The sequence below is a fragment of the Mastigoproctus giganteus genome, chromosome 13, assembly GCF_048544385.1.
Source record: "Mastigoproctus giganteus isolate SK-2022 chromosome 13, ASM4854438v1, whole genome shotgun sequence".
NCBI classification, from domain to species: Eukaryota; Metazoa; Arthropoda; class Arachnida; order Uropygi; family Thelyphonidae; genus Mastigoproctus; species Mastigoproctus giganteus.
Genome location: NC_143587.1, coordinates 153,187,998 through 153,215,425, shown reverse-complemented (window position 1 = coordinate 153,215,425; position 27,428 = coordinate 153,187,998). Strand labels below are relative to the sequence as shown.

The 27,428-nt window shown below is 35.6% G+C and overlaps 1 protein-coding gene across 1 annotated transcript in view; it reads left to right on the top strand.

Moving 5' to 3' along the window:
- Nucleotides 1-27,428, top strand: part of Kpc1 (Kip1 ubiquitination-promoting complex subunit 1) — a 534,039-nt gene that overhangs the window by 362,763 nt on the left and 143,848 nt on the right. Inside the window, exons 22-23 of the mRNA XM_090388154.1 lie at nt 16,308-16,382; nt 25,006-25,093. Of these exons, the coding sequence (XP_090244280.1) occupies nt 16,308-16,382; nt 25,006-25,093 (163 nt within the window). The remainder of the gene's footprint in view (nt 1-16,307; nt 16,383-25,005; nt 25,094-27,428) is intronic.

Below are 27,428 nucleotides of genomic sequence, written 5' to 3'. Positions count from 1 at the left end.
ATCAGTGGATAGTGATGTCCTGGATTGGAGGCTTAAGTCGTTCTCGAGGAGCCTTCTGGCGCAGTGCACGGCCTGTTGGACGGGAATTGAAGTGAATAAAGAAACCATGTCGAATGATGCCATGACCGAGTTGTCAGGGATTGAGATGTCCTTAATGAGGTGGATGAACTCACTGCTGTTTTTGACAGTGTGCGATGTATTACCTATAAGAGGTGAGAGGAGGCGTGCGATATGTTTGGACAGTTCATACGTTGGGGTACTGCAGCAAGACACTATATAGCACTGCCCACACCCTATTCTCCAGGGCTTGGAGCCATTCCAGCACCGACACAATTAGGCGTAACGAGATCTCCCGTGTGAAGACGGACCTAACCAGATGCGGTTATCCACCCCATGTACTAAACAGATGCCTGTTACAGGCAGAAGAACTCACATCCAACCCAAGACCTCCGAAGCAGGTCGGTATATCGTCCGCCTACATTCCGTATTATCCAGGAGTGTCAGGATGCATCTCGAAGGTCCTTAGAAGCTACAACATCAAATGTGTGCAATTACCCTGCAGGAACCTACGGTCACTTGTCTCCAACGTGAAGACCGCTGTCACACCTGTCTTACGCAGCAATGTGGTGTATCGTATCACCTGCAGAGACTGTAACAGTTGCTACATAGGGGAGACATCAAGACGTCTCCAAGATCGCCTCACAGAACACAACAGAGCAATCCGGCTTGCCGAAACTGACCAGTCTGCGGTCGCAGAACATTTTTGGGCCACCAACCACGATCTTGACCCCAAACGCGACTTTGAGATAGTGGACCGCTCACGACTCTTTCGCCACCGCCTATAGCTAGAGTCACTCAACATAATAAACAATTCTAAGGCATTAAATCGCCAGAAAGGCATGCGTCTACATCCCATCCTGGAAACTACCATTTTATTGCTGGATGATCAGTGGCGTAGAAGCAGCACACGTCCGTGCAACAACAATGACGCATGATTAACGTGCCACTTTGCTCGTTGTATTGTATTCAAAAATTTGTATTAACTTGTCAGTTGACAAAGGGACATGCGTCCCGAAAGCTACTGGTTTTATCTTATTATATTTTATTATAATTTTTTTGTTAATAAACTGGGTAATAACTATAACTATATATGTATTTGTAAAGTTGTTTTATTAGAATATTTTATTATTAAATATTTCAATGATAAATTGGTTGATTTTGCATTATAAATTCTTTTGAAAATAATAGTCTTTGTAAGATCATAATGATAGTTTTAAGAAATATTATTTCTTATTATTCTCCTTCATTTTACTATAGTCATTTTATGAGGATTTTACTTATAAAATGTGTATTTATACCTCACATTACATCATACTTTACCTGAAACATAGCATGAACTTGTCTTGAGAGAGAGAGAGAGAGAGAGAGAGAGAGAGAGAGAGAGAGAGAGAGAGAGAGAGTGTGTGTGTGTGTGCCTGCAGTGTTTATTTATTTTTAATTTGTGGGCTTTAAATATTTGTATAAATTTTAAATTAGTGCTTAGTAGAACATTGGAAATATTTTTAAAATGATGAAAGAAAGCAAACTAATACAGCAACAGCCAAAAAAAAAAAAAAAAAAAAATCCCTTTCCATTTCACTCTCCATCCCTTCTAACAGTTTGTCTAGGTCTTCCTTCAGTTTATTTGAACTGCCACCTCCACTACACCAGATTAGGCATTTGTTTCAACAGTCAACCACCCACCCACTGGTTAAAGGCTGATTTCCGCACAACTACCTTACATCTACTATCCTTCCTCAGTTAGAATTTATGCCCCCCTCATGTGCAGTCTGAGCAAGAGGAAGGGTTCCGTCAGCTTAATCAATTCATTCAAATCCTTAAACACTTCAGTCAGATCCCCTCGCAGGTGCCTAGTCCACAGGTGCCACAGTTTGCAGAACTGAAGCATTTCCCTGTCTTTTGTTCCTCTCAGTAATCTCATTGCTCTTTTCTGCATCCATTCCAACAGATCCACATCATTCTTAAAATGAGGCCTTCCTCCAGACTAGTATACAGTACACAAGATTATTGCTTCATACAATAGGATAATCACGTCCTTATTCCTGCTGGCAAAATTTCTATATATCATTGACAAAACACTGACTAAGGAGGTGATTATCCACTTGTATAATGCAATGGTCAGGCCATACCTTGAGTACTGTATACAGGTCTGGAGGCCTTATTTTAAGAAAGATGTAGAGCTGCTGGAACGAGAGTACAGAGAAGGGCAACAAGATTATTGAATGGAACAAAGGGTTGCTCTTACGAAGAAAGGTTTAAGTTTTGCAAATTACAGTGCCTGGAGACTAGGCATATGTGAAGTGATCTGATTGAGGTGTATAAAGCCTTGAATGGTTTGAGCATGCTCAGTGCTGATGGGATATTTTTTTTTTTTTTTTTTTTTTTAATGTAATAAAAAAAAAAAAAAAAATCCTAACCATTAGTCAAGCTTACAAGTCAGTAATTACTTACTTTGTCCTTTGATTCTTCTTCCTGAATTGGAGAAATATATGTACATCTACAATCCATAGGTGCAATTTGGCCATAATAGCCCTTGTGCAAAAAAAAAAAAAAAAAAAAAATCCCATCGGGAACTCGCCTGAATTCAAGGATGCTCTCATAATTATGGCTATAGGTTTGTTTACTTCATTTGCTGCTGCTTTTAATACAATTTAACAGATCCCATCAGCTCCAAGTGCCATTTTTACTTCTAGCATCAACCATTTCTCTTCCACTTTCTTTTTAGTTATCAAAAAATCATTTAGCTCCCAGTTTTAACTAGGTGTACTTCCATTATTCCCATCCCTAAAAAAACTTCTTTGCATTCTTAGCCAAAGACTTCTCATAATGTGCCTCAACCTGACTAACTAACTTAGTGACTTTATTTCAGTCTAGTTTGTGCTAAATGTAGGTTCCTGTCTCCTGCTAATTTATAATTATCCCACATTTTTCTTCTCTGTCACTAGTTTCATCAGTTCATCCGATATGAAGTTTTTGGAGATTAGCATTAGCATTTTAGCATTAGTAGAGGCATTTGATGCAAGAAAGCAAGTTTATGCAGCATCAGCCAAAAAAAAAAAAAAAAAAAACCCACTTCCACTTCACCCCTCTGTTCGTTCAAAATACCTGTCCAGCTGAGCCTTAAACTTATTTAGGCTATCAACCTCCACTACAAGGGATGGAAGTCTGTTCCACCAACCAACCACCCGCTGGCTAAAGGCAAATTTCCGCACGTCTATCCTACATCTGTCTTTCCTCAATTTGAATTTATGCCCTCTCAGGTGATTATTCTGAGCTAGAGGAAGAATCCCATCAGCATTGAGCATGCTCAAACCATTCAAGGCTTTATACACCTCTATCAGATCACCTCGCTGGTGCCTAGTCTCCAGACACTGTAATTTGCAAAACTTAAGCCTTTCTTCGTAAGAGCACCCCTTTGTTCCATTCACTAATCTTGTTGCCCTTCTCTGTACTCGTTCCAGCAGCTCTACATCCTTCTTGAAATGAGGCCTCCAGACCTGTATACAGTACTCTAGGTGTGGCCTGACCATTGCCTTATACAAGGGAATAATCACCTCCTTATCCTTGCTGGAAAAATTCCTGTATATCATTGACAATACTCCATGAGCTACTCTTGCAGCCCGTCTGCACTGCTCAGAGAACTTCATATCTGCCTGCACAACCACCCCCAAGTCCCTTTCATTCTCTACCACTGTCAGTGTAGTACCACAGAGTTGATAAGTTGCTCTGGGGTTGCTGTTTCCCGTGTGTAGTACTTTACATTTGTCAATGTTAAACTTCATTTGCCACCTCTCAGCCCATCTGCTCAACCTTTCCAGATCCTGTTGCAGCAGCATAGTGTCAGTAGTGTCCTTGACAACCCTGCCAACCTTTGTATCGTCTGCAAACTTGGACATTAAGCTTGATATACCATCATCCATATCATTTATAAATACAGAAAACAATAATGGACCCAACACTGAGCCCTGAGGGACTCCACTAATAACATTAGTCCACGATGAGCAGTGTCCATTGATTACCACTCTGTCTTCTCCCCCTCAACCACCCCTTTATCCATAGCAGCAATTTGCCTCCAATGTCACACATTCTTCATCTTGCTCAGAATAATCGCCTGAGAGGGCATAAATTCAAATTGAGGAAAGACACTTGTAAAATAGATGTGTGGAAGATTGCCTTTAGCCAGCGGGTGGTTGATTGCTGGAACAAACTTTCATCTGTCATTGTAGAAGTTGATATCTTAAATAGATTCAAGGCAGAACTAGACAAACATTTGAAGCGAGTGGATGGGTGAAATGAGAAGGGTGTGTGTTTTTTTTTTTTTGGCTGATGCTATATAAGCTTGCTTTCTTGCATCATGTTCCTTTACTGATGCTAATGCTAAAACCTCCTGGCTGCATGTCTATACTGCTCAGAGAATTTCATATCATACTGCACAATTACCTCCCAGAACTTTTTCATTCTCCACTACCTTGAGTGTGTTGCCACACAGTTGTCAGCTTAATCTGTGATTATTGCCCTCCATAAGTACCTTGCATTTGTCAATATTATACTTCAGTTGCCACTTTTCAGCCCATCAGCCAAATTTGTCTAGATCTTGTTGCAGTTGCATAAGCTGATTACAATGATTAATCACCTGCCAATGTTCATATCATCTGAAAACTTGATGTTAAGCCTGATAGGCCTTCATCAGTATCATTAATAAATATAGGAAACAACAATGGGCCCAGATCCTCTTGGACTAATGTTATTAGTGGAGTCCTGGGGGGGGGGTTTCCACTAATAACATTAGTCCAAGAGGAGTAGTACTCATTAATAACCACTTAAAGTTGATTTAGAAATATTCTCAGTATTCTGCCAAGAAACACAGATAAAAATCAGCAGAAATATTGAGATTCAAAAATTGATGGTCCATTCATATTTTACCTATCTTATCTTGTTTGTCGGTTTTTTTTCCCTCTCTCTCTCTCTCTCTCTCTCTCTCTCTCTCTCTCTCTCTCTCTCTCTCTCTCTCTAAAATGTACTTTTATACATAGATTAAAAATAAGATAAAACTTTTAGTAATGCTGCTGGAAGAGCAAATTCTCTTCTGAAGAAACTTACATAATTGCATGGTTTGCTCATTGAGAATCACGTGTTTATCCTTCATGCTCATGTTGGGATTATATTCTGTTTTTTAAGGCTCAGATACATTTAAAGGTCTGTGTTGATAATGATGGAATGTTGCCATTGAATGCCACTTGTGTCCAATTTTATTTATTGCTAAAGTTACTTAAAAATCAGTATTTAAGAAAGTGAAGTGGATATTGGAGAAGTGGAAGCTCTTTATGGTAGAGTGGGGATTGTTGAACCTTTCAAATGGAATGCTCTGTATATCTTCATCAGAACTATGGATAAGATCTTCAATTATGAAAGATCTTTAGTATATATTAAGAGTAAGTGAAAGAATAGAACTTTGGAGAACACCAGTATTAGCTCAGAATTAAGAAAGATAGAGAGGAGACTGTCATCACATGCAGTAATCAGTTAGAGAGAAACACAATCGCAAAACTAGAAAGGCAGACCATGAAATGGAATGCTGCTCAGAAGGTCTTTAAAATCCAACTAAAGCTGGCGAAATATCAAGACCAATTTCTTGAGTTTGTTCAAACTTTTCCATGGGATTTGTCCTGACATAAGCCAATATATCCCCAATGAGTTACTGCTGACAGAAAAACTATATTGGTAATCATTAATCATTTTGGAAGTTTCAGTGTAGTGTGAGAGTTGGAAGTTTGTGGATTTCTACATTTATTTAATATGGCTTGAATGAAGTTCAATAGAGTTGTAATTGAAAGTGAAGAATTTTTCACCCTTAGGTTAGCTAGCATGAGTAAATTTCCTTACGTAAATAAAAACATCAGAGTAATAGGGATGCAAAAATGTGACAACAAACTGGAGTTAACTCTGAAGCTCAGGGTTTTAAGAACAAGGGAAGAAATGCAAGGTTTGACAACTAAGTTCCAGGACAAAGTCAATAAAAAAAAAATGTTAGAATGGAAAAAAAAAAGATTTTAATGAACTTGCAAGATTGTTTGTAGAGCTATTGGAAACATTTTAATTCCATTTGAATTGGCCACCACAAATTCTTTTGTCTCATTTCTCTTAATGTCCTCTACACTATTAAATCATTATCCTTTCAGCATAGATTTTTGATCTTGTTAAACAAGAAGTGATATAAGGAAATAAACTAAGGAGGGGGGAATGTTTCGGCTTCTCAGTTACATTCTTTGACAAAAAATCTTGTTAATCAATGCAGAATGTGTTTGGCATTGTCATATAATAAACTTCATGAAGGAGAAAATAACTCCCTTTTTTCAAAACTGAGACTTTATTTGGTGAATTCTTTTAATGAAACAATTCAAAACTTGTGCATAATGCTCATTATTCACTGTCTTACCTAGTGGAACATTTTCTTGTGACTGATTCCTTCACTGTTTGAGAAAGTGAAAAACAACATAACTTTGGTTTTTGCTATCAGTTTTTTGGTTTTTGATCAGAGGCTATTTATTGACTCATCAAAACAAAACCCTAGAGAAATTCATAATGGAAACAAAATCACAAAAATGTTAAGCTCCTTTTTGGAAAAAAATCAGTACAGGTTTAAAGTTGCTGGTCTGTTACTCAGCTAACAGTTTAGATATTCAAAAATGCCTTGCTTTCTCTGCAAGTGGGATAGTTGTACAAGAAGTGAACAAGGAGAAAGGAAAGTATATCAACCAAGACAGCCTTTTACACCAGTTCAAAGAATGTTAGTAGATATAAACAAAGTACTGTTACCACTTCTCCATATAAAGCTAGGTTTAATAAAACAGTTTTGTCCAAGCACTGAATAAAGAAGGAAATTGTTTCAAGTATATTTGCACTAAATTACCATCACTTACATACGAAAAAATCAAATCAGGAATTTTTGTTACACATCAAATATTTCAAATACAGTCTAGCAGACTGCTGCTAGACTGTATTTGAAAAATCAATGAACCAAAGTGAAAGTGATGCTTGGACTGGCTTTAAAAATGTAGTATGCAAATTTTTTAGGAAATAAACACCTAGATTATGAGACAATTTTGAATGACATGCTGGAGAAGTTCAGAAAACTAGACTGCACTATGAGTGCTATGTACATTTCTTGCATTCTAATCTCATTTCAACTATTTCCCAGAAAATACAGTTTAATTGAAGAGTAGGAGGAAAGATTTTGTCAGGATATAAAAGAAATGAAAAAAAGTATCTCTATGAATACTTACATTATTTCCATCAAAATAAAATCTGGACAGTTGTTCTTGCAGAAGGGCAACTGACAAAGGATCTCATCTTTTGGTACATTATAGTCATGAAGGTATCTCATAAGAACAAGAGATTGCAGCCAGTATTTAAGTAACACTCCTCAACACATTTCTTTTTTCTGTGCTGTTAATGGGATACAACTTGGTTCCCTATTGCTTCAGATTAAAGTGGATTGAGAATCCAGTCACTTATCACTAAAATATGATGTGGCCTATTGGTCTAGTTATTTTGCTGTCAGTACCAATTCAGTGAGCTTATTTGTATATGGGGGGGAGAGGATTGAAGGAATAAACATACACAGCTAGTTGTCATACATAAAGGTCTCCTCTCATGAAGCCGTCTATGTTAATTTGTGATTATTCATACAAAGAATGACTCCGATTATATGGGTGCTTACAGAGCTTGGCAACCAGGCATCTTAGAGATGACCTGATTGAGGTTTATAAGGCTCTGATAGGGGTTAGTAAAATAATAAAGGTGGAATTTTCACTGTTATAGAGAATTCTAGAACTTGGGGGCATAAATTCAAATGATAGGGGCAGAGGTTTAGACTAGATTGCAGAAGTTTTCTTTTAGCCAATGATTCGTTGATTGCAGGAACAGGTTGCCTTTGCAAGTAGTTGAGGTTCTTTCCCCCTCCCCCAAAGCCAGTACAGCAAAAGCCTGTAGCTTCCTTGCATGCACTGTATGGCTATTACTGTGACTGAGTCTCCCAGATAATACTCATCTTTTATGGAGATGGCGTGAGGATTGCCTTGGATATACCTCACTCTTTGAGTAACATTTTGTGCATTTTGAAACTGGTTCCAAAATGTGCTTACAATGCTGAGTTACATTCAGCCAACTGGCCCTTTAGCTTGACTTTGTTCTCCCTATTACTCTCTACTTCAAAGAAACATCCAAATATCTCTGTAACAATTTCAACATGATGGCTGTCTTAAAGTTAATTCCATGTTGATTTCAAGAAGGCTTTGTTGAAATCACTTTCACTTGTGGGAATTGATTGCATTTTGAATTCAAGATGGCAATCATGAAATCATATAACAACCTTTTACATTATTTCAATGTGGTAACAGTTGTGAATGACTTTATGGGATCAGAACACAGAGAGAGAGAGAGAGAGCTCATTGTTTCATATATAACATATTTGGTTGTTTTTTTTTTTATTTATAATTAAAAATGTACTCACACTTTTGTTTGTTCCCCAAATATTGAATACAAGTGTTTATGCCATTCTCATCACATTAAACTATATTATCAGCATTTTCTGCTATTTTTTTTTTTCACCAACTTATTCCATACACTATTATTAGTATTGGAAAATGATGTAAGAAAGCAAGTTAATACAGAATCAGCCAAAAAAAAAAAAAAAAAAAAAACACTTGCCACATCACCTGTCTATCTCCTCTAATTTATCTAATTCTTTCTTAAATTTATTCAAAAATCAGGTTTCCATAAGCCTGTCTTCTGACCATTTTTCCGCAGTTTAAATTTATGCTCCCTAATATGTAGTGTCTGAGCAAAAGCAAGGATAAGAGTACATTTCTTTCCTTTATAACCCATCCTTCTATCCTTCCTTCATAAGAATACCTTTTTTTTTTTATTGCTAATCTTGTTGCTCTTCTGTGTACCTGTTCCAACAGATCCAGATCCTTCCTAAAATTAGGCTTCTAAACTCATGCAGTAAGTACTGAGATGTGACATTACCATTGTCTTATACAGTGGAATGATTACCTCGTTAACACTACTTAAAAAAATTTCTGTATATCATTGAAAAACTCCATGAGCTGGCCTTGCAGCCCATCTGCACTCCTCATAGAACTTCATATCTTACGCCATAATTATCTCCAAGTTTTTCTTTTTCTCTGTTGCCTTGAGTATGGTACCACACAGTTAGTGTTATTTTATGATTACCAATACCACATCAGTTTGTTGTAGCAGTAATCACAAAATATTGCAGCAACAAAGTAATCACTAAGTTTGATGATGAAACCATTTAGTATTATATTAATGGAGAAAAATTATACAAGCGAGCAGGCATCTATGCCTGCCCTCATCTGCTAAGTATGAGCAAGAAGAAAAAGAATCCCATCAGCATTGAGTTTTCTCAATCAATTCAAAGCCTTAAACACCTCATCCAGTTCACCTTGCAGGTGCCTAGTCTCCAGAAGCTGCTATTTGCAGAACTTCATCCTTTCTTGATAAGAGCGCCTCTTTGTTGTCCCCACCAATCTCTTTGTTGTCCCCACCACTTGCCCTTCTTTTACTTACTCCAGTAGTTTTACATACTTCCTAAAATGAAGTTTCTAGACCTGTATGCATTACTCCAGATGTGGCCTGACCATTGTCTTATACAATGAAATAATCATCTTATCCCTGCTAGCAAAATTCCTGTATATCATTGACTAAACCTGTCCTGGCAGCTTGTCTTCATTGCTCAGAGAACTTCATATATGACTGAATAATTACCCCCCCCCAAGTCGTTTATATTCCACTATCCTGAGTGTAGTACTACACAGTTGGTATATCACTCTGGATTACTCTACCCATATGTAGTACTTTGCATGTTTCAATGTTAAACCTCAGTTACCATTTCTCAGTACAACCACTAATTTTCTAGATGTTGTTGCAGTACCATACCATCAATACTGTCATTAACCAACCTGCCAACATTTGTATCATCTGAAAACATACATTAAGCCTGATATAACTTCTCATCAATATCACTGATTATGCAGAAAACAACAGTGAGCCCAGCAACGAAACCTGGGGACTCTGCTGATAAAGTTAGTCCATGAAGAGCAGTGTCCATTGATTACCACTCTCTGTCTTCTCCCACTGAACCATCCTTTATCCATAGCAGCAAGTTGCCCTTAATGCCATACTGCTTCAATTTGTTCAGCAGTCTATTATGTGCAACAGTATCAAAAGCTTTATGGCCGACCGGGCTAGCCGAGTGGGTAAAGTACCTGCCCGGCAACCCAAAGGTCGCGGGTTCGATTCCCGCCTTGGGCTTGGATCAAAGTACTGCAAAAACCTTGGGAGGTGCAATATGGCCACAGAAGCCGATGCGCCAACAACTACCAAATCAAAAAAAAAAAAAAAAAAAATCAAAAGCTTTCCCAAAATCCGAGTTTATGATATCGAAATTAATTTTTTGCATCCAGTTCCTTTGTTAATGCATCATAGTATCAAATCACGTTGGTTAGACAAGGTCTCTCCTAAACAAATTGATGCTGTGACTGAAGTATAACTACTCCTGTCTAGATCCTGCATTACTTCTTTAACAAGTAATTGCAATTATCCATGTCACCCTTTGATCCCCCCCCTTTGTGAATTGGAGGATACATCCGCTCATCTCCAGTCCACAGGGATTCCCCCCCCCCAAATCCAAAGATGCTTTCATTTTATGGCTAAAAGTTTGCTTCACTTCAGTATAATTCCATAGATCCCAGTAACCTTTCTCTTGTTTAACTTCAACTTTCCTCTCAATGATTACAAAATCATTTATTTACCTGTTAGAGTTTGATAAATTTCTGGCATCGCCTTCCCTAAAGAATTCCTCATATGCGAATGTAGATGCAAAATAACTATTCAGCCTGTCAGTAACCTGAGCAGGTTCATCAACAGTTAATTGTCAAGTGGACCAATGGGATTCTACCCCCTTCCTTTTACTTTTAATATAAGAAAATAAATCTTGGCTTTCTTTGTCAGAGACTTCATGTAATCTGCCTTGACTTGCGTAACCTCCTTTTTGACTTCATTGCAGACTAGTTTATATCTACCATAGAATTCTGTAGCATGTAATAATCCCATGCATTTTTATTCTCTGCCACATGTCTCAACAGTTCATCTGGCATCCATTTAGGTCTAAGCCATGATCTGTATTTCTTAGTTGGTATCAAAAGCCTAGTAGCTTCTAGGATTTCTTCTCTAATGTTTCCCATTTAGAATTTGTTGGTAATAACATCATTAGTTGGTCCCACTGTACAAAATTAAAAAATCTCTGAGACCACTATAGTCTACTACTACCCTGATGGTAGTTAAATCTTTGTAATCAATGTAACTACCCTGATGGTAGTTAAATCTTTAAGTAAATCCTATATCAACACACGGTGGTCAATTCCACTTAGGTTCTTTTATCTCCAGATTCTTAATGCAAGATGAATCACTGCTAATTAGTAGGTCAAGTGTATTGCTTGATCTGCTAATTAGCCATAAAATCCACAACAGTCTTGCTAGTGTGTGGGACCAACCCACAATTCCAGTCAGTCAGTATCGGGAAAGTTAAAAGCCCCCATTATAAGGCATTCTGGTTTACTGGCCCACTCTATTTCTCTGTGTCGTCATCAAACTTAGATATCAATCCTGATGTCTTCATCAATATTGTTAATAAATATTGTAAACATTAATGGACCCAGCATTGAACTCTACCATAGAATGGGAAGGCCTTTCTGAAATCCGAGTATACAATGTCAAAATAATTTTTTTGCATACAGTTCCTTTGTTACTGCATCATAGCATACTATAAAATTGGTCACACGATATTGTCCCTTCAGAAATCCATGCTGTTTTTTTTGTCTAGCTTGTCCTGCATTATTTATCCAGTGACTGTTACTTTTCCTGCTGATAATCATATCAAGAGTATTGCTCTCTCTTGTTGCCCATCTAACATCCTGCCATAGATAATCATCCATTAAATTCACAAAACTTTTGCTAGTCTGTGAGTGACCAACCCACAAATTCCAGTCAAAATCTGGAAGGTTACAATTCACCATTATAAAACATTCTGATTTACTGGCCAACTCCATTTCTCTGTGTGGTTGTGCATTGTACTCATCAGTCATTAAGTCTGTAACACACTCCTATTCTCATTTTTTGCTTTTCCAGCGGTTATGTCATAGTTTACTTTTCCAGTGGTTATTCCACCAAGGAGAGGCCAAAAAGCATTGAAATGGTCCCATCTGGATGGTGGTATTTGCCAAGAATAAGTAGCATTAGTCTTCTCCATTGCTGAAGATTTACTTATTCAAGGTAGTGCAATACCATGGCAACTCATAAGCAACGGGAAAGCAAAAATGAGGGTAGAAGTTTGTTATGGGCCTAATGACTATGATGAGAACAATGAACAGTTATACAGAGAAATATAGTGGTCAAATAAATCAGAGTGTCTTATAATGGGAGATTTTAACTTCCAAGATATTGACTGGAACTTGTGGGTTGATCACTTGCACACTAGCAAGGCTTCTGTGGATTTATGGATGATTGTTTTCTATAGCGGCATATTAGAGAAGCAACCAGAGGAAGTAACACTCTTGATTTGATTATCAGCAGTGATTATTCATGCATTAGAATTTACAGATAAAGGAACCACTAGGTGGCAGTGATCACAGTGTACTGATGTGGGATTTACTTAAAGATATAACTACCATCAGGGGTAAAGCAAAGGGTTTTTGCTTTCATAAAGGAGACTACAGTGGTCTCAGATTTTTTAAATTCTATGCATTGCGAACAACTGATGATGTTACCAACAGTAAATTCTAACTGGAAAGTATTCAAGGAAGTAATCTTGGAAGCTACTAGGCTTTTGTTCCAACTAAGAAATACTGTTCTAGCTTTAGTCCCGAATGGATATTAGATGAACTAATGAGACTCGTGGCAGAGAAGAAAAGTGCATGGGATGTATATAAATTATCAGATGACACAGAAGCCTATGATAGATAAAGGCTGATCTGAAACCAAGTCACAAAGGAGGTTAGACAGGCAAAGGCAGATTATGAGAGATCTTTGGCAAAGGATGCAAAGAAAAACAGCAAAGAGTTCTTTACTTATGTAAACTCTAGAAGGAAGGGGATGAATCAGATTGGTCCACTTGATATCAATGGTTTGACTGTAGATGATCATTCTCAGATAGCTGCCAAAGTAAATGAGTATTTTGCATCTACATTCACACATGAGGAGTTATTCAAGGAGGAGAAGGCCAGATGTTCATCAAATTCTAACAGGGAGTTAAATGATTTTGTAAAGAATTGAAGTTAAACATAAGAAAGGCACCTGTGGTGGATGGGATCTATCCAGTTATATTAAAGTAGGCAGCAAAGGAAGTAAGCTAACACTTAGCCATAATTATGAGAGCTTATGCATTGAGGCAGCCAGTAATACCATTAATAGAGATAAAGGTGTACGTTTACACCCTCTCTTTGAAACGGTTGTCTTAGGACACGATGAATGGTTTCGGGTAGTGTGCTCCCAAGCCATTTCGGTTCTGGTGCGCAAATGGAAAGGTACCAATCACATTCCTGGGGAACCATGTGACGAATGCCGTGGACCTGCTATTTAAGGATGTGGCATACAGCAAAATGCACGCTGTTGAGAAAGGAGACTGCCATCTCCAAAAGCTACAGTTGTTACGGTATATTTTAATTTTTAATATTCTTTATATCTGTTTTCAGTCATATTTTAATTGTTTTTATTTATATATTTTAAATATTTTAAACTAGTTTTAATCATTTTATTGTAAATACAGTGTTTTTAGTTACAGTATTAAAATATTTTCAAGTACTGGTTGGTGTGAAGTTCAATTATTTAATGAGTTTTCCCAGCCTCATAGGCCTATTTAGAGATAAGAGACATCCTTGGACCTGATGGATGTTCCCCACAGACTGGAGATGTGTAAATTAATCTCCAATTCACTAAAGGGGGGGATCAAAGGGTAACATGAGTAATTACAGACCTGTTAGTTTGACTTCTGTTCCAGGGAAAATAATGGAGTCATCAGTTAAACAAGCATTGCAGGATTATCTAGACAAGACTGCAATAATAATTCAGGTTCAGACACAGCATGGGTTAGTAAGGGGAAGGCTTGCCTGACCAATTGGATTGCATACTATGACATGGTCACAAAAGAACTGGATGCAAAAAATAATTTTGATATCATATACTTTGATTTCAGGAAAGCTTTTGATACTGTTGCACATAGAAATCTGTACAAATTGGAGCAGTATGGCATTAAGGGCAAGTGGTTACAATGGATAAAAGGATGGTTGAGTGAGAGAAGACAGAGAGTGGTAATCAATGGACACTGCTCTTTGTGGACTAATGTTATTAGTGGTGTCCCCTAGAGTTCGTTGTTGGGCCCATTGTTGTTTTATATATTTATCAATGATATTGATGAAGGTATATCAAGCTTAATATCAAAGTTTGCAGATGATACAAAGGTTGGCAGGGTTGTTAATAACAATAATGAGAGTATGCTACTGCAACATGATCCCAAAGTTGAGCAGATGAGCTCAGAGGTGGCAAATGAAGTTTAACATTGATAAATGTAAAGTACTTCATATGGGTAGCAGTAACCCCAGAGAAATGTATCAACTGGATGGTGTTACCTTCATGGTAGTGAAGAGTGAAAGTCCTGGGGGAAATTTTGCAGTCAGTTTTCTGAAGCTTTCTGAGCAGTGCAGACAGCCTGTCAGAGTAGATCATGGGGGTCTTGTCAATGATATACAGGAATTTTGCTAGCAGGGATAAAGAGGTGATTATCCCCTTTAAAGGCCACACCTTGAGCACTGCGTACAGGTCTGGAAGCCTCTTTTTAGGAAGAATGTAGAGTTGCTGAAACGAGTACAGAGAAGGGGAAGAAAGAGGTCTCTTACGAAGAAAGCTTAAGTTCTGAAAAAATTTGTGTCTGGAGACTAGACACCTACAAGGTGATCTGATTGATTAGCATTGATGTGTATAAGGCATTGAATGAATTGAGCAGACTCAATGCTGATGGGGTTCTTCCTCTTGTTCAGATAACCAACCTTAGGGGGCATAAACTGAAATTGAGGAAAGACAGTTGTCGAATACAGGTGCGGAAATTTGCCTTTAGCCAGCGGGTAGTTGATTGCTGGAACAAACTTCCATCTGTCGTGGAAGTTGATAGCTTGAATAAATTCAAGGAAGAAGTGGACAAACGTTTAGTGTGAATGGATGGGTGAAATGGGAAGGGTTATTTTTTTGGCTGATGCCGTATAAGCTTGCTTTCTTGCATCATATGCCTCTACTAATGCTAACTCCTTGTGAAAGGTATTCACAATATTGAGATACAATTAAAACAATGCCAATTATATTCTTTGTTCACTATGAACAAAACATGGCACAATGGCATTAACCCATTCAGGGATACAAAGGTTCTACATCTATTAAGTGGAAACTACAAAATCCTAGCTAAATTTAAAATAATATAATGAGCATGACTAGGACTATAAAGCTACTTATAGAATACAACTTAATATGACGGTTAGGTCAATAAAATGGCAAAATTTATCAAAAACGTATCCGTTTTCTGTAGTTGAAAATTCTTAATAATTATGTATAATTAATTATTAATAATAATAATAATCAATACCTTAATACCTTACTACCTTAATTAATAATCATAATTTAGGCTTATATATGATTCAGAGCACCTGTTGATAAAGAAACCAGTAAATATTTGGCTGCTTTTCAACTATTCACTATGAAAATAGAACCTTTTGGGTGCTGACAGGTGTGGTGCTTCTCCGAAAAAAACATGCTTGTGATACTCCACAACAATAATTGATTTTATGGGGCCTAAAATACTTTTTTATAATCCCAACATATCAAAACATTTGTTAATGAATTTTAAAATGTAATATAATTTAAGATATTAGAGGGAGTAAAAACTGTTCCCTAATCTGAATTTGGAAATTTCCAACATCGAAAGTTTTTGCTGAATATGTTCAATGATGTTAATTTTTATTGTGAATAATTTGGCTTTCAAAATTTTCACAAAGACAGAGATATTTAATCACATCCCCACAAAAGCTGCATTCATTTCTTATAATATTATTAATTCTATTTGTTTCCTTCGGTGATTTAGAATATTAAATTGAAATTAAATGTATATTGTATTTGCTTAGGTTATCAGGACACACTGGTTCATTACGGTGCTTTTTTAGCTGAACACTTTGCTGACGTAAGAGTAGTTAATGCTGGTAAGTTTGAAGTGGATTTCAAAGTATTCTGAAAATATTTTGTATTATACAATAGGCTCTCGATTTTCCGGTATGGTTGGTAAAAAAATATTCCCGTATAATCAATTTCCCAATTTATCCAAAATACAGCAAGTCCCCCACATACGTAAAAGATGCGTTCCAGAACTTCTTACTTAATGCTTAAATCGGGAATGACTAATAAAATATTGCTGCTATATCCCTGATATGCCAACAGAACAAAAACCACATAATATCCTCAGAGGAATGAAGAAAAATAGTTATATATTTTTAATAAGTTCAATTAAAAACTTCAATTAAAATCTGGGGACAGCAGTGAAGTAGCCGGAATGGCACACAAGAAAAGAAAACATAAAAGGAAGAAAAAATGCATGTTATTGTACTGTAAAAACTGGTATGTATTTCGTAGACTTGGTTATTATTATAGTTGACCTTTATTGGTGTCGACTACTTCTCATATTCTGTCTTTCTCCTTTATTGTGTTCACCATTGCCACTAACAAATCCGAATTCTGTGCAATACTTGTTAATGTTTGGCCATTTTCATACATCCTTATTATTTTAATTTTCTGATCCAACTTGATCACTTTCCTTTTCTTGATAGATTTACTAGTACCTCTGTCACTTATTCTCTTAGTGGGCACCATGATAACGATCAAAATGAAATTTTCTGAAAAGAACTTCACAGGAGTAAGGCAAAAACTCACTATTATCACCCCACACGAGCTCACATTTTACTAAAACACCTTTCTGGAGGTCATTGTCATAAAACAATAAAAAAAAATTGCACTTTCTGAGTTGCCTGATGTAGCCGAGTGGTCAGGAGCAAGAATGCAAAGCACGTATTCCTTGAATGGACTGGGGTTCAAGCCCGTGACTACTAAATACGATAAATATTTGTATTGGCGATTTATTGTAAACTCTACTGACTTGGTTGTCGTGCCGGAGTATAAACAGAAAATTTAAATTTAAAATTTTTACTGGGCTTTTCTATTAGTGCAATTAATTATAAACGGGTAGTAAATGCGATCTTATTGTATTTGCACGATAAGATCGCATTAGATCGATTTGAGTTGTTACATTACGATGAAATGTGTGTTCCCTTCACTTGAAATCTTCAGTCATATAAAAAAATTATAAGTAACGTAATATAAGTCCGAAGCAACATAAGTCGGAGACTTGCTTTATCGAAAAATGTTCAGCAACCTATGTAAAAAGTATGGCGATAGATAAAGAACTTACCACACACTTCTCACGTGTCCAATACGATGCTGCCCTTTATTTTTTACAATGTTCATATGGTTTGGTCACCAACATTATAATGGTTCTTTAGAGATTTAACGGATGCACAGTTTTCAAACTTTTGAATAATTTAAAGTTTTTGTTTAAATGAAAGCACAACTCTTGCGTTTGTCCATCATTTTCGCGATTTCTAAGCAAAAAAACAAAAATATATTTACTATAAAAAAAAAATTCCGACATCCCTGACATTCATAACGAAACAAAATGCCCTTTTTCGCTGCAATGGAACACAACAATTGACGCGACGCACTAAATCAAACTAAACATTTGGTCCTTTTTTTTTTTTTTTAGCAGCGGGTGTAAAGACAGTGGCAGTTGCAAGATAATAGGCACACTGATCTCCTAATGGCGACTTATAATGCCGCTTCTTGTCGCTTATTTACGACTTGCAAAATATTCGTTTATACCTATTCTATTGGCGCCTCTGTAGCCAGGTGGGAAGGAGCAGCAGTGCGTAGCACACGCTTCTTGATTAGACAGGGGTTCGAGCCCATCACCAAATATGGAGGATGCAGAAAGGTCAGGGAATGACCACCGCATATCCCGGAGCAATATGGCCTTAGTTGCTAATGTTCCTTAAAAACCAAATAACAAACAAACAAACAACCTATTCTATTTATTACTTGAATTTTAAGAGTTCTGGTTTTTTTTTTTAATTTGGAATCTTGAAGTGTCCCGATTAATTCCTCTTCCCTGTAAATCGAGAGTCTGCTGTATCAGAATAAAAAGTAGTTTATGATCTGTTCTTGAGTAGTGATTAAGTGTAGAAATGTGAAATGCTGTGTGTGTGTGTGTGTGTGCGCGCGCGCACGTAAAAACTTAATTATCAATAAACATTACTGTTTTGTTCTTTTATCTTGTTTCTTTATTATTTTTTACTTACTAAATTTAAATTTATTTGTTGTGTGTGTGTGTGTGTGTGTGTGCGCGCTGAATTTACATGCATATACTCTCTCTCTCTCATTGACAAATAAAGATTTGAGATGCCACATCAACAGTTAGTTTGGCTGTACATTATATACTTCTTATGAATCATCAGAATATACATTCATGTACCCTGTTATAGCTTGGTATATTTTGTAATGTTGATAAAGGAAAATATCACTGCCACTATCAAAAAAAAGGGGGGGGGACAAAAAGATATGATCCTTAGAAGTGGTAGCAAATGTATAGAAATATTATGTAATACTGTTAATAGCAGAAAATGGTTACTACATTCTTTAAGGACTAGAAAGGAAGATAATGCCTAATTTTATTTACTTTTATTTTATTTGAAAGAAAGTGGTGCATGATATTTTGAGCTACAGTACTGAATTAACTTTAGTAAACACAGAATGGACAAGAAATATCTGAATGATTATATTTGGCATAGAAAGGGCAATTTAATAAAAAAATAAATGAAAATTTAATATAAAATTGTACAGTCAGGAGTTTGAAACATTAATTTAAATGACCACCATATTTATGAGTGCATTGGCATATACACAAACAGTAGTCTTGGTCTAGAGTTGAATATTGGCCATTTAATAAAGTATTAGTAATGCCAGTTGATGCAAGAAAGCAAGCTTATACAGCGTCAGGAAACAAAAATACTACTTACCTCATCTGCTCATAACCTCTAATAATTTTTCTAATTCTTCCTTAAATTTATTCAAACTATCCACACCCACAACATCAGATGGAAGTTTGTTCCAACACATAAATTATACTATGGCTGAAAGCAAATTTTTGCACATCTGTCCTGCAGCCATCCCTTTTCAGTTTGACTGTCTACATATGTGGACATAATCTTAAATATAAAAAGTTGTCTGAGAAAGAGTAAGGGTGTCTTCAATATTTGGTATACTCAGTTCACTGAATAATAATTCATTGAGGACTCCTCACAATTACCCTACTTTCCAGTCACTGAAATTTACAGGATTGAAGTCTTTTGTGGTAAGAGTACCCTTTTGCGTACTTGATGATTCTGGTTCATCTTTTCTGCACCTATTCCAAGAAATCCACATCCTTCTTAAAATGAGGCTTCCATGACCTCTGTGCAGTGCCCAAGATGTGGCTTAACCATTGCCTTATACAATGTGATAAACTCCTCCTTATCCCTGTTAGAAAATTCCTGTATATCATTGACGGAACCATGTGAGCTACCCTTATATCTGCCTACATTGCTTGGCAGACATCATGTCAGACTAAAAACTCCTAGATATCTTTTGTTCTCCACCATCTTGAGTGTGGTACCACCTAATTGGTGTGTTAAGAATAACATACCAATTACTGCTACCAACATGCAGTACCTTGTATTAGAATGTTAAACCTTAGTTGCCACTTCTCAGCCCATCTGGATAATTTTTATAGGTTTTGTGATAGCATATAACCTGATTACTGTCATAGAAACAGGAATCACGCTTAGGCAGTAAGCTTGATATGCTTTTATCAATACCATTAATAAATATTGAAGGAGTAAGTATTCAGCACTAAACCCTTAGGGACTCCATTAATAACATTAGTCCAAGAAGAGTAGTACCATTTATAACCACTCTTTTATATCACTTAAGTATTCCTTTATGCATACCAATAACCTGCCTCTAATATCATACTGCCCCAATTTTAACAAAAGTCTTTTATGTGGAAGAGTGTCAAGAATTTACTTTAGTCTAAATACAGGAATACCTCGCATAACGCGGTTTTGAACAGTGTGGGTTTTTCTATAGTGTGGTTCACAAATTGGAAAAAAAAAAAAAATACTCGTTACGCACCAATTCATTTGATATGTATGTATGTATGTATGTATTATAATGCCAGCACATAGGCCAAGCATTATGGATTCAAGGCCACACTGACTGTTGTCGCAACTCCCATTATATACGGACTCTGCTAGCATTCATACATTAGTACAGTCTAGATTCCGAATGGTGAGGTCGTTCACTGTGCGTAAGCTGTACAAATATTTTCGCTGTGCATTTTTATTAAAAATTATTTGTTAAAAACGTTACACATTTATACGCAAATATCAGTGGAAAGAAGAAACGTAATGGCGCTGAGAGTTCTTCTAGATCCAAACATCGAACGAGGTATGAAAGTAAGGCAGGCGTTGCAAAATGACATTCAATGTTATAAAGAGATGTAAAAAGAGGCGGTGCAAAATGACATTCAATGTTATAAAGAGATGTAAAAAGAGGCGGTGCAAAATGACATTCGATGTTATAAAGAGATGTAAAAAGAGGCGGTGCAAAATGACATTCGATGTTATAAAGAGATGATCAGTTATTTTTCAAAATAAAAATACAGTACATACTTCACTTATATTCTTTTTGTATGTACATACTGCAATAAAAATCTTTTGTACTGTACTTACTAGTATTTTTCATTTTTATCATTTTAATTTATTTTTTGCAAGAACTTCGTGTGCATAAATTTATAGTAAACAAACACCTATATATTTTTGCAACTTGACCCATATAATCAAATTGTCGGAACACATTACATTAAATTACATACTAATAATACCTCAATCAGCGCAGTTTCGCATAGCTCGGTATTTTTTTTTAGCACGAATTAACTGCACTATGCGAGGTATTCCTGTATATGATATAAAAATAATTTTTTACATCCTTTGTTACTGCATAAGGACACTGCTGACAGTATGCAGCTGCAACAGGATCTGGAAAGGTTGAGCAGATGGGCTGAGAGGTGGCAAATGAAGTTTAACATTGACAAATGTAAAGTACTACATATGGGAAACAATAACCCCAGAGTAACGTATCAACTCTGTGGTACTACACTGAAGTGTGGTAGAGAATGAAAAGGACCTGGAGGTAATTGTGCAGGCAGATATTAAGTTTTCTGAGCAGCACAGACAGTCTGCAAGAGTAGCTCATGGTGTCTTGTCAATGATATACAGGAATTTTTCTAGCAGGGATAAGGAGGTGATTATTCCCTTGTATAAGACATGGTCAGGCCACACCTTGAGTACTGTATACAGGTCTGGAGGCCTCATTTCAAGAAGGATGTAAAGCTGCTGGAACAAGTACAGAGAAGGGCAACAAGATTAGTGAATGGAACAAACGGTTGCTCTTACGAAGAAAGGTTTAAGTTTTGCAAATTACAGTGTCTAGGCACTGGCGAGGTGATCTGATAGAGGTGTATAAAGTCTTGAATGGTTTGAGCATGCTCAATGCTGATGGGATTCTTCCTCTCGCTCAGAATAATCACCTGAGAGGGTATAAATTCAAATTGAGGAAAGACAGATGTAGGATAGATTGCAGAAGTTTGCCTTTAGTCAGCGGGTGGTTGATTGCTGGAACAAACTTCCATCCCTTGTTGAGGAAGTTGATAGCCTAAATAAATTTAAGGCTCAGCTGGATAGGTATTTTGAATTGAATGGAGGGGTGAAATGGGCGTGGTTTTTTTTTTTTTTTTTTTTGGCTGATGCTGCATAAGCTTGCTTTCTTGCATCATATGCCTCTACTAATGCTAATGTATTCCTGCTCCAGTTTGGATTTAGCTAGAGCAAGAATAAATGCATTATAAGAAGAAACAATCAATATTGTAAAATTCTGCCATAAAAAACTGTCTCCACAAGCTGATTAAATGTATTGTTGTGCTGCCTCCGACTTTGTTGAATTGCATTTGAAATAATCAGGGTTTTTTTTTTTTTTTTTTTTTGTTATCATTTCTGTTACTTATAGTCTTTAACATGTGCTTTGTACTCATAAGAATCACATTTTTATTTATTCTTTTAGGAAATATAATTTACCACTGTTATATCTTTAGTTAAATAAAAAGCAAAAGGTAATTCTTCTTTGTTTATTGCTTGCTGTGGAAGTTTGGGCTTATTCTTTCTTGTTATTCCCAGCATCATCAGGTTACATTTAGGAAAGAATTGTCCCAATTTATAGGACATAAAAAGGGTTTCATATAATGTGCATATACTTAGGCCTGTAAGTGAAGTTGTAAACTGCCTTGATACCTTGATAATTTTTTCCCTTCTAGCTTCTCATTATTAGTTTTTTCTTGTTTAAATTTGAATTTTCAAAATATACTACATTGTGTTGTTACACAGTGTCCAACTCTTGATTCCCTACTTTGTGTGTTTACTCAGTATAAACTGCTGGATAGGGGTGTCGACTCCTTAAAATTACCCAACTCCTTGTCAACAGTAACGTTTTCACATGAAGTATTAAATTTAGGTAGTAATTTTTGATAGAATTTCCACCCATTTATCTCAGCCCTCTCTTTTTGAAGGAAGTTTATCACTTTTTTTCTTATTTGATGGGTAGTTTTATTATCAGCCCATGATATCATGTAAAAGTTTTCAAGAAATGCTATAGCTTGAAAAATATGATTTCCAGATTCCATTAACTTTTTTGTCAATTGTCTGAAAGATTTCAAAACTCCAGCTGATATAAGCTTGTAAAGTAATGTTGTCTGAATTATTCTGTCCATGCCATAGACTCTCTCTCCTTCAATACTTATCATTTTCAAAAGTATCTTTTTTTTTTGTTTGTTTGTTTTTATATGGAACAGACTAAGACAGTAGAACAGATTTCACAACAGCATTCTCATCTAATTCAGAATTTTCAATTTCACATCTTATGATTCTTATGTTCTAAGTATCAGATAAAATTCAATTTAATTTCAACTTCCCAACCACTCAGAAATTTACTAGAAGACATAATTGCATTTATGTAAGTACAAAATGAATAAAAACTTCAGAGATGTTAGTGTTACTTTATGAGCTCTGGTTAGTAACATGCACAGATGTGTCATGCAATTTTTTGTTTCTGTACTTCTTATTACGTACATTTGCTTCCTGGGTTATATTAACCCTAATGTCATGAACTTGACAATTTTTAACACATTTGCTGCCTCCTAAATGTGAGAGAACTTGTTTAATATGCCATAATTTTTTAATGTTGGAAAAAAAATCCAACATTCCAGTATCCCCAGCATTCCAAAAATTTGTAAATAATGGTTGAAAATTATTATTGCTAAAAGCAAACACTTACTTTTATGCCTAGTTGTAAATCAGGACAAATCTTAAAATTTTATAAAAAGTTTATTCATTTACATAAACTAACATCAAAACAAATAAAAATGTGTACCAAGTCTATAAACAGAAGCCAGGCATTACCGATAAGTGTTCAGTCAGTGTGCCAATACTAAGTAGTTGTTAATTTCATGTACGTTTACATTTATGGCTTTCATTGGTTGAGTACATAAGATTGATTGCTTTTATGTGTTATAGCATAACTCAGATATGCATTGTGGCACATCACTCTTAGTCAGGGCCGGATTTACACATATGCTAAACAAGCCAGGGTCCTGAGCAGGATATCATCATTCTTCTCTTTCTTGGTGATTCCTTTCTACTTCTCTCTCTCTCTCTCTCTCTCTCTCTCTCTCTCTCAGGGTAACTCAAGAATTTTTTTTTTGGCTGGTGCAGCATAAGCTTCAGGCTTCCTTGCACCATATGGCTAATAATAATAATAATAAGCTACAGCTTAGGGCCTCACATTATAATGGGCCTTGCTTCATCTTAAAAAAATCCTTTTTTGATATTGTCACAGGTGAACTACAAGCGAAAAGAGCCTCAATACATGTTATAGCTTAGGGCCATAACAAGTTTAAATTTGGCCCTGCTCTTAGTGCAGTTTTATGCTTATATGTGTAAAGGCAGCAAATGTGTTATATTAGACAAAATAAGAAAAAAGAAAAAGAAAAAATTATATAAATTATCTTATTTAATAAGAAAAATACAACAAACTAAAATATATTTAAGTCAAAACCCCCAGAAGGTTAAAAGAATATAAACTCTAATAGTAATGTTGTATTGTATTTCAGTGTGCAGCAACCAATCATTTTGGAAACACAAAATACGTTATATAGTATCATGATGCTTTGATTGCTGCATATATGGGAAGTTAATCTTCCTTCAGAGTAAGCTCCTTCAATATGTATTTAATTTTTCACTGGTCTGAAAGCTCCTCTCAAATTTACTTTATGGAATCACCATAAGCAGTTCTGTCACATTTTGTTTGATTGTTTCTACTTCTTCAAAAAACTATATGCATTTATCTTTTGATAAATGCATACAGTTAGTTTAAAAAAAAAATAAGGATTTCTGTTTATATTTATTGGATAATTAAAATAGTATTGTTAAACTCAGTGCTTCATGCTAATATGAAAGATCTTGTAATTAAATATGCTACAAAAAGAATACCAAATTTTTAATAGTTTTAATACATTCATTGCATTAGGGTGTATTGTGAAAGAGGATTTAATTTGTAACCACATTTACCTTTTAGAACTTAAGGACAGTCTTGTACAAGCCTTAGCTGCCTATGTCTGTTATCCTACAACATTACAAGCTTTGGAAGCCATGCCTGTAGAGAGGTAATTATTCAAATACTGGCTTACTATAGATGATGACTTTAAAAAAACAGGATATTTTCAAACTTTTTTTTTTTTTGTTTAACTGTTTTAAATAATATCTAGTCCTACATATGAGGGCTGATCATAAAGTATCACTACTGAATTGTTAAAAACTAAGACATTCTATTTACAGATATGGGAAATTAATCTTCCTTCAGAGTAAGCTCCTTCAATATATATTTAATTTTTCACTGGTCCAGCAATGCTGAAAGCTCCTCTCAAATTTACTTTTTGGAATCACCATAAGCAGTTCTGTCACATTTTGTTTGATTGTTTCTACTTCTTCAAATCTTTTTCATTTTAATGATCTCTCTCTCTCTCTCTCATTAAACATTAAACAAAAAAAAAAAAAAACTTGTAGGAACCATATATATTGAATTTGAAGGCTGTTTTACTTGGGAAATACTTTTAGTTAAAAATGGCTATACAGACTTGATAGAGTGCAGTTGACTATGATTATCTCATTTCAGCACACTCCCTTAAATTTAAAAATAAAAATATCTATTAAATTTTGTGTGTGAATTTTAACTTATACCTAGTAATCTTTTTGGTTCCTGTCTGCATCAGTGATTCTTTTTTAAATGAAAAATTTATCCATAAAATATCTATTTTAGCGTTCAAAATGTACCATGTGCCTGCCATACATGTATAATTTTACACACATGTATGGGCAAGCAGGTACTGTAAAGTTTTCGTTTCTTTTTTGATTTTGTTTGTGCTGTAACTGTGCGTGCGTGCGTGTGTGTGTTTTGGAAGTAAAGTACATTCAGGAAAAGTACTTTTTTTTTTTTTAAATAAAAAAACTGCTCTTTCTTTAAATAAGCTATTTTAAACTATTTGATGCTTTTCTTCTCAAAAATATCAAGTGCTGCATTTAACGCAATGCTTGATATTTTTGGGAAGAAAGTGTGTTTTCTCATGCTACTTCTTTTTGCCATGCTCTCCAGTTTTTAAAATGGCATCTCTTGACCATAAAAAAATTAATTATTCAACCATTTCACAATTAGTCAGCATTCTATCATTTTTTTGTTCTTAACTTGAGTTTCCTCTATTTTCATATACTATTTCTATATCTTCATTCATACTAACTGCAATGTAATACACCAACTGTATAACTTGAAACTTTATTAAAATAGAAATAATATTATAATATAAGATTGGATCAAATTAAAAATGATAAATTAAATACACTGATTGGACAATAAAAGCAGTAAAATAATAGATAAAATATTAAAATAAAATATAAAGAATAGCAATTACATTGTATGAAATAAAAGCAACTATAGCTTTCAGAGGCAATTGCCTCCTTTATCAACAGAAAGACATAAGAAGACAGGACATGGGTGCCACCTAAATAAACACAGCTTTCAGGATATCCACTTTTTTTCTTTTTTTTTTTAAGCTTGTCACAGCTACATTCACTTGGCCACTGCACAGTTTACACAGGTGACCATAGCATTCATACACAGTTACACAACTTAATCTGCCAAATCCTTAGTGGAAGTTTTTTTATATATAATATTACACATTCAGGGTACAACATTTAACACTTACATGACGATCTCATTCACTCAGCTTTTTCACAGACTTAATACTCACTCAATACAATGCCTTGGATAATAACACACACTCAATTTTTTTTTTTAGGTGGGTTTTTTATTCTGCAGTGGGTGCATTTTCTACCCACTGCAGAAACTTACTAATACACATTCTCACATACTCATTCATGAAATCTGCATAGTGTGCGTGCACGCACACACACGTGCACGCACGCACGCGCACATTTACACTCACAGTATTTATATCTATTAATACACATGGAATGTGCATTAATAGATGCCAATTTAATAGATATAATACACATTCCATGTGTATTATATCTATTAAACTGGCAATATAGGAAACAGTTTTATATATATAGTGCATAACCAGAGAAATTTGGTTTTCTTATTAAAAGTAATTAGGAACCAATTTAACATGCAACTTCTCACTGGGTGGGAAACATCCTGGCAGGCCTGTCAAATTTAGGTTTGTATCTTGTGAAGCTTGTTTGTCTAAATAGGGAAGGGTGTCACAGTTTGGAGTCATGGAATGATTGCTTCTCTTGGTCTCAAAGCTCCTCTGAGCTGAGAGAGGGCCAGATCAGGCTTAATATCTAAGTTTGAAGATGATGCAAAGGTTGGCAGGGTAGTTAATGAAAGTGATCAGGGAATGCTACGGCAACAAGATCTAGAAAAATTAGGAAAATGGGTAGAGAGAAGTAGCAATTGAAGTTTAATATTGACAGATGCATGAT